The sequence below is a fragment of the Bombina bombina genome, chromosome 1, assembly GCF_027579735.1.
Source record: "Bombina bombina isolate aBomBom1 chromosome 1, aBomBom1.pri, whole genome shotgun sequence".
Taxonomy (NCBI): Eukaryota; Metazoa; Chordata; class Amphibia; order Anura; family Bombinatoridae; genus Bombina; species Bombina bombina.
The window spans coordinates 734,113,043-734,127,999 of NC_069499.1; the positions used below are offsets into that span (position 1 = coordinate 734,113,043).

General features: G+C 38.1%; 1 protein-coding gene across 2 annotated transcripts in view; it reads right to left on the bottom strand.

Moving 5' to 3' along the window:
* The window catches only part of LOC128645919 (kelch-like protein 13), a 370,359-nt gene that overhangs the window by 44,557 nt on the left and 310,845 nt on the right, over window positions 1-14,957 (bottom strand). For both annotated transcript variants that reach the window (XM_053699248.1, XM_053699247.1), the window contains one exon: window positions 11,273-12,068. In XM_053699248.1, coding sequence (XP_053555223.1) covers window positions 11,273-12,068 — 796 coding nt within the window. The remainder of the gene's footprint in view (window positions 1-11,272; window positions 12,069-14,957) is intronic.

Below are 14,957 nucleotides of genomic sequence, written 5' to 3' on the forward strand. Positions count from 1 at the left end.
TTAAAAATGTATTGTATATTCTAAAACACAAAAAGTATATATTTACTACAAAAAACACTTATCTTTGCAAACTCTTAAAGGGACATAATACTCATATGCTAAATCACTTGAAACTGATGCAGTATAACTGTAAAAAGTTGACAGGAAAATATCACCTGAGCATCTCTATGTAAAAAAGGAAGATATTTTACCTCACAATCGTCTCAGTTCAGCAGAGTAAGTTCTGTGTAAAAAGTTATACTCAGCTGCTCCCAGCTGCAGGTAAAAAAAAATAAAAAAATGAAGAAATGAACAGCAACCAATCAGCATTAGCAGTGCAGAGGTCATGAACTCTTACTGTGATCTCATGAGATTTGACTTAACTCTCATGAGATTTCATAGTAAGCTTCCTTTACCTGATTGGTGAAATAATATGAGTTCACGAGGCTCATCCTTTCAGCTGTCCCAGGACAGACACACTCATATGCTGCTTAGAAATCCTTTACAATGGGAGGTGGCTACTGAGGAACTTTTGAGGTAAAATATCTTTCTTTTTTACATAGAGATGTTCAGGTGATATTTTCTAGTCAGCTTTTTCCAGCTATACTGCATCACTTTCAAGTGTTTAAACATTTGGGTATTATGGCCCTTTAAAGCATGAGTAAAGTCATAATAAAACGAGTCAGGATTCAGATAGAGCATGCCATTTTAAACTCTCAAATGTACTTCTATTTTTTTTTATAGTGGCTTCTTTCTAATGTTTACCTTGTTGAAATGCATACCTAGGTAGGCTCATGAACAGGAATACACTTGGGAGCAAGCTGATAATTGGTGGCTGCACATATATTCCTCTAGTCATTGGCACACTAGATGCATTCAGCTAGTTCCAGTACTGCATTGCTGCTCCTTAAATGGACAGTATACTGTAACATTATTTTTCCTTTAATGTGCTTTCAATTACTTTTTTTTTTTACCAACTGCAGAGTACATAATGTATCAGAATTTGCTTTTTAAAAGGGACACTCAATTCAAAATTAAACTTTCATGATTCAGATAGAGCATGCAATTTTAAACAACTTTCCAATTTACTTCCATTAATAAAATGTGCAGTCTTTTTATATTTACACTTTTTGAGTCACCAGCTCCTACTGAGCATGTGCAAGAATTCACAGAATATACATATATGCATTTGTGATTGGCTGATGGCTGTCACATGATACAGGGGGAGTGGAAATAGAGAACTGAAATTGGTCAGAAACAAACCTTACTACTCAGTTGAAGTTCAGACTAAGTGCTATTGCATTGTCTTTTTATCACACATTTGTTCATTTTGCAAATCTACTGTAGTTACTGGTCCTTTAAGGTTTATTTATGAATATGAACGGGCTGATTTTGTGTTATGACGCCACAACCTAATAAAATGGGTTGAGCTTGTAGGTATTATCAGATCTCATTACTTTATCACATTGTGCAATAGAAAAGAGAAGTGGTGTGAGTGCTAGCTGGGGGTATTTAGCTATCTATTCCTGCAAGGGATCATAAATTCCTCAAAAATGATCCAAGAGTGTGCCAAAAAAGAAAGGTGTGTGTGGAACAGAAGCGCTCCTAAGAAACGGAGCTTAACATACAAAAAATAATTTCAACATGTGATAGAAGATATTTATATATATATATATATATATATAAATAATTTCAACATGTGATTGAAGATATTTATATATATATATATATATATATATATATATATATATATATATATATATATATATATATATATATATAACATCAAAGAAAAATAATCCAGCGAACCGTCTTGAAAACATCAACTTCTTCTTTATTAAACATCAGGTACAAAATCCACACTTCAACATAAAATAATAAAAATAGCTTGTGCCACCAGATTAAGCCGTAGCCGGTCTATCTATATATATATCTATATATATCTATATATCTATATATATCTATATATCTATATATCTATATATATATAATATGAAAGTGATATTCAGAAAATAGGAATATATAAAAAAACAAAATTTATGCTTACCAGATAAATTTATTTCTCTTGTAGTGTATTCAGTCCACGGGTCATCCATTACTTATGGGATTATATCTCCTTCCCAACAGGAAGTTGCAAGAGGATCACCCAAGCAGAGCTGCTATATAGCTCCTCCCCTCACACGTCATATCCAGTCATTCGACCGAAACAAGACAAGAAAGGAGAAACCATAGGGTGCAGTGGTGACTGTAGTTTAAATTTAAAATTTAGATCTGCCTTAAAAGACAGGGCGGGCCGTGGACTGAATACACTACAAGAGAAATAAATTTATCAGGTAAGCATAAATTATGTTTTCTCTTGTTAAGTGTATTCAGTCCACGGGTCATCCATTACTTATGGGATACCAATACCAAAGCTAAAGTACACGGATGATGGGAGGGACAAGGCAGGAACTTTAAACGGAAGGAACCACTGCCTGTAGAACCTTTCTCCCAAAAACAGCCTCCGAAGAAGCAAAAGTGTCAAATTTGTAAAATTTTGAAAAAGTGTGAAGTGAAGACCAAGTTGCAGCCTTGCAAATCTGTTCAACAGAGGCCTCATTCTTAAAGGCCCAGGTGGAAGCCACAGCTCTAGTGGAATGAGCTGTAACTCTTCCAGGAGGCTGCTGTCCAGCAGTCTCATAGGCTAAGCATATTATGCTACGAAGCCAAAAGGAGAGAGAGGTAGCCGAAGCTTTTTGACCTCTCCTCTGTCCAGAGTAAACGACAAACAGGGAAGAAGTTTGACGAAAATCTTTAGTTGCCTGCAAATAGAACTTCAGGGCATGGACTACGTCCAGATTATGTAAGAGTCGTTCCTTCTTTGAAGAAGGGTTAGGACACAGTGATGGAACAACAATCTCTTGATTGATATTCCTGTTAGAAACTACCTTAGGTAAGAACCCAGGTTTAGTACGCAGAACTACCTTGTCTGAATGGAAAATCAGATAAGGAGAATCACAATGTAAGGCAGATAACAGGAAATAGCCATCAAAAACAGAACTTTCCAAGATAACAGCTTAATATCAATGGAATAAAGGGTTCAAACGGAACACCTTGAAGAACTTTAAGAACTAAGTTTAAACTCCACGGCGGAGCAACAGTCTTAAACACAGGCCTAATCCTAGCCAAAGCCTGACAAAAGGCCTGAACGTCTGGAACTTCTGCCAGACGTTTGTGTAGAAGAATAGACAGAGCAGAAATCTGTCCCTTTAACGAACTAGCAGATAAGCCCTTTTCTAAACCCTCTTGTAGAAAAGACAATATCCTAGGAATCCTAACCTTACTCCATGAGTAACTCTTGGATTCGCACCAGTATAAATATTTATGCCATATCTTATGGTAAATTTTTCTGGTAACAGGTTTCCGAGCCTGTATTAAGGTATCAATAACCGACTCCGAGAAGCCATGCTTTGATAGAATCAAGCGTTCAATCTCCATGCAGTCAGTCTCAGAGAAACTAGATTTGGATGATTGAAAGGACCCTGAATTAGAAGGTCCTGCCTCAGAGGCAGAGACCATGGTGGACAGGACGACATGTCCACTAGGTCTGCATACCAGGTCCTGCGTGGCCACGCAGGCGCTATCAGAATCACAGATGCCCTTCCCTGTTTGATCCTGGCAATCAGTCGAGGAAGCATCGGGAATGGTGGAAACACATAAGCCATGTTGAAGACCCAAGGGGCTATCAGCACCGCTCCCGGGTCCCTGGACCTGGATCCGTAACAAGGAAGCTTGGCGTTCTGGCGAGACGCCATGAGATCCAGTTCTGGTTTGCCCCAACGATGGACCAGTTGAGTAAACACCTCCGGATGGAGTTCACACTGCCCCGGATGAAAAGTCTGACGACTTAGAAAATCCGCCTCCCAGTTCTGTACGCCTGGGATGTGGATCGCTGACAGGTGGCAAGAGTGAGACTCTGCCCAGCGAATTATCTTTGAGACTTCTAACATCGCTAGGGAACTCCTGGTTCCCCCTTGATGGTTGATGTAAGCCACAGTTGTGATGATGTCCGACTGGAATCTGATGAACCTCAGTGTTGCTAACTGAGGCCAAGCTAGAAGAGCATTGAATATTGCTCTTAACTCTAGAATATTTATTGGGAGGAGTTTCTCCTCCTGAGTCCACGATCCCTGAGCCTTCAGGGAGTTCCAGACTGCGCCCCAACCTAGAAGGCTGGCATCTGTTACAATCGTTCAATCTGGCCTGCGAAAGGTCATACCCTTGGACAGATGGACACGAGAAAGCTACCAGAGAAGAGAAACTCTGGTCTCTTGATCCAAATTTAGTAGGGGGGACAAATCTGAGTAATCCCCATTCCACTGACTTAGCATGCATAATTGCAGCGGTCTGAGATGCAGGCGCGCAAATGGCACTATGTCCATTGCCGCTACAATTAAGCCGATTACTTCCATGCACTGAGCCACTGACGGGCGTGGAATGGAATGAAGGACACTGCAAGCATTTAGAAGTTTTGATAACCTGGACTCCGTCAGGTAAATTTTCATCTCTACAGAATCTATAAGAGTCCCTAGGAAGGAGACTCTTGTGAGTGGTGATAGAGAACTCTTTTCCACGTTCACCTTCCACCCATGCGACCTCAGAAATGCCAGAACTATCTCTGTATGAGACTTGGCCCTTTGAAAGCTTGATGCCTGTATCAGGATGTCGTCTAGATACGGAGCCACCGCTATGCCTCGCGGTCTTAGAACCGCCAGAAGTGAGCCCAGAACCTTTGTAAAGATTCTCGGGGCCGTAGCCAACTCGAAGAGAAGAGCTACAAACTGGTAATGCCTGTCTAGAAAGGCAAATCTTAGGTACCGATAATGATCTTTGTGAATCGGTATATGAAGGTAGGCATCCTTTAAGTCTACCGTGGTCATGTATTGACCCTCTTGGATCATGGGTAGGATGGTTCGAATAGTTTCCATTTTGAATGATGGAACTCTTAGGAATTTGTTTAAGATTTTTAGGTCCAAGATTGGTCTGAAGGTTCCCTCTTTCTTGGGAACCACAAACAGATTCGAGTAAAACCCTTGCCCTTGTTCCGTCCGCGGAACTGGGTGGATCACCCCCAATACTAAGAGGTCTTGCACACAACGTAGAAATGCCTCTTTCTTTATTTGGTTTGCTGATAACCTTGAAAGATGAAATCTTCCTTGTGGAGGAGATGCTTTAAAGTCCAGAAGATATCCCTGAGATATGATCTCTAACACCCAGGGATCCTGGACATCTCTTGCCCAAGCCTGGGCGAAGAGAGATAGTCTGCCCCCCACTAGATCCGTTTCCGGATAGGGGGCCCTCTCTTAATGCTGTCTTAGGGGCAGAAGAAGGCTTTCTGGCCTGCTTGCCCTTGTTCCAGGACTGTTTAGTTTTCCAGCCCTGTCTGTAACGAGCAACAGGTCCTTCCTGTTTTGGAGCGGAGGAAGTTGACGCTGCTCCTGCCTTGAAATTACGAAAGGCACAAAAATTAGACTGTTTGGCCTTTGACTTGGCCCTGTCCTGAGGAAGAGTATGACCCTTACCCCCAGTAATGTCAGCAATAATTTATTTCAAGCCGGGCCCGAATAAGGTCTGCCCTTTGAAAGGAATATTAAGCAATTTAGACTTAGAAGTCACGTCAGCTGACCAGGATTTAAGCCATAGCGCTCTGCGCGCCTGGATGGCGAATCCGGAGTTCTTAGCCATTAGTTTGGTTAAATGTACAACGGCATCAGAAACAAATGCATTAGCTAGCTTAAGTGCTTTAAGCTTGGCCATAATCTCATCCAATGGAGCTGTGCGAATGGCCTCTTCCAGAGACTCAAACCAGAATGCCGCAGCCGCAGTGACAGGCGCAATGCATGCAAGGGGATGTGAGATAAAACCTTGTTGAACAAACATTTTCTTAAGGTAACCTTCTAATTTTTTATCCATTGGATCCGAAAAAGCACAACTATCCTCCACCGGGATAGTGGTACGCTTAGCTAAAGTAGAAACTGCTCCCTCCACCTTAGGGACCTTCTGCCATAAGTCTCGTGTGGTGGCGTCTATCGGGAACATTTTTCTAAACATCGGAGGTGGGGAAAAAGGCACACCGGGTCTATCCCACTCCTTGCTAATAATTTCTGTAAGCCTTTTAGGTATAGGAAAAATGTCAGTACAAACCGGTACCGCAAAGTATCTCTCCAACCTACATACTTTCTCTGGAATTGCAACCGTGTTACAATCATTCAGAGCCACCAATACCTCCCCTAGCAATACACAGAGGTTCTCAAGCTTAAATTTAAAATTAGAAATCTCTGAATCCGGTCTCCCTGGATCAGATCCGTCACCCACAGAATGAAGCTCTCCGTCCTCATGTTCTGCAAATTGTGACGGAGTATCAGACATGGCTCTCATCATCAGCGCGCTCTGTCCTTAACCCAGAGCTATCGCGCTTGCCTCTTAATTCAGGCAATTTAGATAATACCTCTGTCATAACAGCCGCCATGTCTTGCAAAGTGATTTGTATGGGCCTCTCTGATGCACTTGGCGCCACAATATCACGCGCCCCCTGAGCGGGAGGCGAAGGTACTGACACGTGAGGAGAGTTAGTCGGCATAACTTCCCCCTCGTTGTCTGGTGATAATTTATTTACAGATATAGATTGACTTTTATGCAAAGTGACATCAATACAATTAGTACAAATATTTCTGTGGGGCTCCACATTGGCCTTCAAACATAGTGAACAAGCAGATTCATCTGTGTCAGACATGTTTAAACAGACTCGCAATGAGACTAGCAAGCTTGGAAAAACCTTTCAAGTAAATTTACAAGCAATATAAAACAACGCTACTGCGGCTTTAAGAAGCACAAAAAAAGACGTCACAGTTGAAATAACAAAGAACCAAATCAGTTATAGCAACCAAATCTTCACAGTAAATGTATTAAGTTAGAAGATTATTGCACCCACTAGCAAATGGATGATTAACCCCTAAATACCCAAAAACGGATAATCAAATTAACAATTAACGTTTTTTATCACAGTCAAACACACTGTCACAGGTCTGCTGTGACTGATTACCTCCCTCAAAATGACTTTTGAAGACCCCTGAGCTCTCTAGAGACGTCCTGGATCAAGGAGGAAGAAGCAGGAAGACTGAAACTGAATTTTTACTGCGCAAAAAAGCGCTAAAATAGGCTCCTCCCACTCCTATTACAACAGTGGGAAACCTCAGTTAAACGCTTCTATATAGAAATAAACAACAGCCATGTGGAAATTTTCATGCCCCAAAAGATTTATCACCAAAGTACCTCACAAAAAACGAATAACATGCCAGTAAACGTTTTAAACATACACTTTAAATGTTAGATAGTGTTATTAATAAGCCTGCTACCAGTCGCTTCTACTGCAGTTAAGGCTTATACAATACTTCGGTATTAACAGTATTTTCTTAGTCAATTCCATTCCTTAGAAAATTACTTATTGTACATACATTCATCAGCCTGATACCAGTCGCCGCTACAGTTAAGGCTGTACTTACATTACATCGGTATCAGCAGTATTTTCTTAGTCAATTCCATTCCTTAGAAAAATAATTTACTGCACATACCTCGTTTGCGGGATTCCCCACATGCTATTCCCTTTCTGAAAGTTACCCCACTCCTCAGAATGTGCGAGAACAGCCAGTGGATCTTAGTTACTTCCGCTAAGATCGTAGAAAACTCAGGCAGATTCTTCTTCTAAATACTCCCTGAGAACAAACAGCACACTCCGGTGCCATTTAAAATAACAAACTTTTGATTGAAGAAATAAACTAAGTATAAAAACACCACAGACCTCTCACAACGACCTATCTAGTTGAGTTGCAAGAGAATGACTGGATATGACGTGTGAGGGGAGGAGCTATATAGCAGCTCTGCTTGGGTGATCCTCTTGCAACTTCCTGTTGGGAAGGAGATATAATCCCATAAGTAATGGATGACCCGTGGACTGAATACACTTAACAAGAGAAAAGATATTCCTTTAAAAATAGTAATAATTATAATATATATATAGATCCTGGTACTGGATAAAAAATGTGTGACGTGTGTGACAAAAAGGAGGTTTGTGTGCTCTGAAAGCCAATCTAAACGCACCCAAAATCGAAAATAAAATATATATAATATAAGTATAATTCTACTTTATCTTAATGACAGATAAATATCTGATGTTAGGATGTGACAAAATGCGCAAAGCTAGTATACATAAATCCAATATATCAAACTTATTTGAAAAATACCCCCACTAATATAGCATACTAGAACGAAATTAAAAATGGTATATATTAAAAGTAGTATATATTAAAAGTAGGATGCCGGCATCAAAGTAATTATAAAGGTTATAAAAAGGCTATATCCATATATAACACTCCTATACACGTCTATGTAGTGATATATCAGAACACTAATGAGCTATTGAAATTAGACAATATAGTATCAAAAAGTTACGCTTGATAAAGGTAGCTTTGGACTACCGAAACGCGTAGAATTTGTTTACGGATTGTACTAAAATAGGCTATACAATTGCAACAAGCAGGTTCATCCCCAAATTTTGATTTTATCGCTTTTGGGCATATGAATAATTCCTGTGTTGCTTGGCCTTCCTTCTTTCTAATTGTAACACATTGCAGGTACATAGTTTGTGTTTTATTCTTGGGAACACTAACCATATGTATAATTCCTGCCAAAGTGTTTAACTTATAATATTTGCCTAACCTCGATTGGGCCCCCTTTTTGAATTGTAAGACTCCGGATCAATGAAAACATAACACAGAGATTGCAGCAGATCCCCAAACACAAAAGAGACTGATACATTCTCTCTTCTAAACAGAACACTTTGAAGTTTGATACTGCAATTTGGAATCGGAAAGGTCTCCGGTATTGAAATCCCCCTATTGGGCGACAAACCCACATCGCACACGGATTGGACCGGAAGAGGTCTGACATCATCATTCCATCGGAGCTCCTCACGAACTGAAACACTCTTCCGTGTATCAGAGAACTGTGAGTTTTTTAAGCTGTGCACAGCTGCAAATAACCCCTTCACCAACTCACTTTCTTCAATATTCTATGCAAGAACACTATAAGCCTACGAACTACCAGCTCCAATACACTCTCTAGTGTTAAGAGAGTGAGCGGCACATATATGTATCTATTGTTAAAAGCGTAACTTTTTGATACTATATTGTCTAATTTTAATAGCTCATTAGTGTTCTGATATATCACCACATAGACGTATATAGGAGTGTTATATATGGATTTAGCCTTTTTATAACCTTTTTAATCACTTTGATGCCGGCATCCTACTTTTAATATATACTACTTTTAATTTCTTTCTAGTATGATATATTAGTGGTGGTATTTTTCAAATAAGTTTGATATATTTGATTTATGTATACTAGCTTTGCGCATTTTGTCACATCCTAACATCAGTTATTTATCTGTCATTAAGATAAAGTATAATTATATTTATTATATATATTTTTTTTCTTTTTTGGGTGCGTTTAGATTGGCTTTCAGAGCACACAAATCCCCTTTTAATCACATTGTGCACATATACATACTTCATCTTATATTTGTCCATAAACCAAAGGAAATACTTGGAGAAAACAATGAAAAATTAACATTTTATTACCTTATCTCTTCAATACTGCATTCTGAGCGTAATTTCTTCTGGCTGTGTTTACACATCTTATCTATAGCTTGGACCTAAGGTCATAAACTTTCAGAATAGGTGGGGATACCACAGGCTAAATAAACTATTTCAAATGCCAATATAAAGGTTAAGAAAATACTTTTAAACAATTTAATACACTCCAGCAGGTTAAGTGGATCATTGGGAACAAATTAAAGGGGAGAACACTTTTGAGTAAACTGTCCCTTTAAGCAAAGTATAATAAGATGATAAAGCAGATTTGCTAATAGAAGTAAATTGGAGACTTGTTTAAAATTCTATTTTATCTGAATCACAAAAAAAAAAAAAGTCCCTTTAGAGGGAGAGGGAGGCATCAAAAGACTTTTTTTTTTACAAAGAACATTATAGAAAAAACAAGCAATCTAAATAATGAATGCAAATTGCATAATTGGTAAAAAAAAATTTTTTTTAAAACTACTCAAACATTTTATGTGGGATTAGTTTTGAGATCAAAAGGGATATAAGATGCTAATCACATATGCAATAGGATGGTGATTATTCACAAGGCATGTTCATATACTCGGCATTCGTTATTTGTAAGGGAAAGGAATGATGCATATTGCTATGGTATGAGGCATTTGTCTCCTGACGATTTATTAGGAGAACAACACAATGATATACGATTTGTGCAGAAATAGAGATGTGTTGCATTGCTTTCCTAATAAATCCGGCAGTGAAAAGAACTGAATGCCTCCGGCTGTAACAATATTCCTCATTCAATTCCCTCACAAATAACGAATACTGAATATTTGCACAAGCCTACTCACCATGCCTAAAGTGTTGCATCTGTATACTGGGCTCTGCCATCTTGTAGCTCACGTATTCTTGCGCCCAGGGCCAGAAATGATGCTCAGTCACAGATCAGGGATGTTGCAGGATTTATCACATGCTTCAAATTAGCATTTATGATTCAGAGGAAAAACCTTTAAACTTTGTTAAAAAAAATACTTCTAAATAATATAGAGCAATGCAGAGACTACAAAAATGTAAGGCTCCTGCTCTGTAAAATGCTTACTAACCCTCATTGTGTGATACAGTTCTCACTGACCTGTGAATGTGTCATAGCTCCAAGATGGCAGCACCTATTATAAGGATGACAAGCTTCACTAACCGGCACCTATATGAGGGGTTCAAATAAATGGATTTGAAGAACACTATAGGCACATAAGGAACATAAAAGCATGGTGAATAGTAGATAACATATTATTAACTGTGCCCAGCAGTGTAATGTATTCTTAAAACAGGTTTTACTATTAATAAAATAACCGCTCCTTACATTCCAAAATAGGAATCACACAGTTGTTTTAACAAAACTATTTAAATAGTGACAAGGCGCATTTTCAAGTATGGGAAGATACTCATTCCTAAAATCTTTTCACAGACTACATGGAAGCAAAATGGAATAAAACGTGTATTTGTGAAAACAACTGTCTTTTTCTGTGTGAGCTGTCACCAGCAATTTTCTCTTCAGATATTTTTAGGCATGTAACAAAGCTTCACAACATGATTTTTTTATGAACATAAAAAAACCTAAACATTATAAGGTACAGAAAGGCTTACCAAGTTCACCAGCTGCGTTTCGACCACCAACAGCATACAGATGACCTTTGAGGGCACTTAGGTGGAAAAATGTCCGCTTTTCATTTAGAGATGCTACCTGCATCCACTTATTGTAGCGAGGATCAAATCTAAAAACCGTGTCAACAGCAGTTTTTCCTTTTGTATCATAGTTACTTTGGCCTCCAACAACATATAAGAAATTTCCAATTACTGCTATGCCATGCTGGTATCTCGGTGCATCCATAGGAGCCAGGGATTTCCATTCATGCCCCTTCTCATCATACATCCTTAATTCTTTGCTAACAACCAGTTGCTGTCTTAAAACTCCCCCTAAAGTGACCAAGTGCGTGTTATCAGATCGTATGGCAGTTCTTTCAGACTGCATAACTGGCTGCATGTATGGCATCATTTGGTAATTGCTAGCTTCTAAGAGTAAATTTACACAGGTGTTGTCAGTTCTCATGAAATCCACAGTCTGAACGTGGTTTATAAGGTCTTGTGGTGTCATTAGTGGGAATCTTATGTTCTTCATTATTTTTGAAGCATATTCCATTCGAGAATCTTCATATCTCAGCCAACGACAAGCAGCCTTGAAGAGTTCAAGTTCAGTACATTGCTTAAGGCTATTACTAGAAAGCACAAAGGCAAGACGATCAAACGGGAGCTTCACAAATTCTCCTGTGGTTAATAATGGTGGAAAGTTCTTCAAGATAAAGTTATTTACATATTTATCTACTTCTGTAAGATTATATGTGTTTGCAATTCGTCCAATCTCAACACAGTTTTCTAATGTTACCTAAACAAAAAACAAACCAATAACAATTATTTATAGCTGAAACAATAATATTTCAGACAAATTTAAAATTACATGGGACACAGACATTGAAAAGACAAAATGATACATACATACTAAATATATATGTATTTTTTTTTACATATTTGATTAGAGAACAATCTTATACAATAACAAAATACACTTTAAAAAAAGTAGCTATAGGTTTGGCCAGACAAAAAAAGAATTGAACACCTGGTACCTGCTCATTTTGCCCTATTATCTACTGGATCTTTAAATGAGTTCTAACAAATGTGTGATTTGCTTATAATAGTATCTCATGTTCTAGTAGAAACGGTCAAATGATGCTTAAATCAATACTGGATTTTTGAACAGGTACAAAACTGTTTATCCAATCTGCTTTCTGATGGTACTATGTATACAAAAGTATAAAAAAAACTACCTTTAGGTTGCATGTATAAGCCATATTATTACATGTGAATATTGCCTAAATGACATAAGATCTTATTTACACTTGGTTCTATGCCCTCTTCAAACTGTCCAATTTTACAGATGCAAATATTTCAAAATCTAAACTATTCCAAAACCCAAACCTTTCCAAGTCCTAAGCTGTTTAGACAAAGGGTTTTCTTCCTGTAACTGCATTTATAAAATGGGACAGCTTGGAGAGCAACGTGTAAATAACAATATCTTATGTTATTTTACACAATATTTAGATGTCATAATACAGCTTATGCATGCAACCTAAAAGGTAGTTTTATATACTTTTTATACTTCTGTATACATAATGCAATCAGAAAAATACTAAAGTACTATTATCAAAAAGGTAACAGATGCCTCAGGCAAGGATTCCCCTGTATTCGTCATTGCGGACATATGAAGTGACGAGCGACAGGAGGGGGGGGATCGCTTCTCCGGCTTCGAGAAGAAAAGTTAAGTGTGTTAAAAAAAACGGGTGAAACGTAAACTTTCATGAATGAAAGTGCCCCTGTTTTTAATAGTATTTTTTAAAAACCAGGCACTCATTCTTGAAAGTTGACATTCACTTTAATAAATTTGTCTGCAATTAACTAAATATCCTCTAAGCAATTTTCTATAAATACAATAAACTACATATAATGCAGTCTTAATGTATCAATATGTTTTTTTTTTTTAGATGGAAAGAGGTCAGGAAAAATAAAACATACCTATGTATAGAGCAAAAAATATTATATTCAAGATTTCTGAATATTCAGTCCCCCCCCCCCCCCCAAAAAAAAAGAAAAAAAATATTTAATTTCAAACATTAAATGTACAAATAAAATGCATTTCATTTTTCATTACACTATTGTGTGAAGACATATTTAACCTCTCCATGCCAGGCTACAGTAAACTTTTAACCGTAAAAGTGTCCTTAAATTTCTTGACTTCAAAAGCAATTTTATATACAATATCTAATCAGAAAATTAGAAAAGGAAATAGATTCATCAACGCAGAAAATGTAAGTGTATTTATAGATATGGATTTTTTTTTAAATTTGTTTTTTAAACAGACTTTATGCATAAGTTTGCAAGCAAACCGCATGCATCAAAACTACCATATATTAACTTTATTAGATTTAACAGCATAAGTAATTAGAGCAATACTAGCAATGTATAGCCACGCGTCTACTGTAAGGAAATCAGAAATAGATGGCATGTCTCTTGTGTATTTGTTTAATTTTATTTGAGGTGTGTGCAATGGAACTGCTTAACAACAAATTAAATAAAAAATGGATGTATGGAAGGATTGTTTTTAATTTGTACAATTAACTAAAGCACTAACTCGTGAATGAGCTATATATTTAGGAACATTGATTCTCTAAAAATATGAAAGCAAAGAAGGCGGTTAAGGGTCTGAAGACTTTAAAGGGACAGTCAAGTCCAAAAAAACCCCTTAATTTTTCAAATAGGGCATGTCATTTTAAACTTTCCAATTTACTTTTATCAACAATTTTGTTTTGTTCTCTTGGTATTGTAGTTGAAAGCAAACCTAGGAAGGCACATATGATAATTTCTAAGCCCTTGAAGGCCGCCTGTATTTTATTTTCACAGCAGGGGAGAGCAAGCTCATGTAAGCCATATAAATAACATTGTGATCACACCCGTGGCTAGTGGCAGACACTGCACTAATTGGCTAAAATGCAAGTCAATAGATAATAACTAAAAGTCATGTGATTAGGGGCGGTCAGAAGATGCTTAGATACAAGTTAGTCACAGAAGTAAAAACAGAATTTATGTTTACCTGATAAATTTCTTTCTCCAACGGTGTGTCCGGTCCACGGCTTCATCCTTACTTGTGGGATATTCTCTTCCCCTACAGGAAATGGCAAAGAGAGCACCCAGCAAGAGCTGTCCATATAGCTCCCCCTCTGGCTCCGCCCCCCAGTCATTCGACCGACGGTTAGGAGAAAAAGGAGAAACTATAGGGTGCTGTGGTGACTGTAGTGTATAAAGAAAGAAATTTTTCAAACCTGGTTAAAAACCAGGGCCGGCCGTGGACCGGACACACCGTTGGAGAAAGAAATTTATCAGGTAAACATAAATTCTGTTTTCTCCAACATTGGTGTGTCCGGTCCACGGCTTCATCCTTACTTGTGGGAACCAATACCAAAGCTTTAGGACACGGATGAAGGGAGGAAGCAAACCAGGTTACCTAAACGGAAGGCACCACGGCTTGCAAAATCTTTCTCCCAAAAATAGCCTCCGAAGAAGCATAAGTATCGAATTTGTAAAATTTGGCAAAAGTATGCAGAGAAGACCAAGTCGCTGCCTTACAGATCTGATCAACAGAAGCCTCGTTCTTGAAAGCCCATGTGGAAGCCACAGCTCTAGTAGAATGAGCTGTAATTCGTTCAGGAGGCTGCCGTCCGGC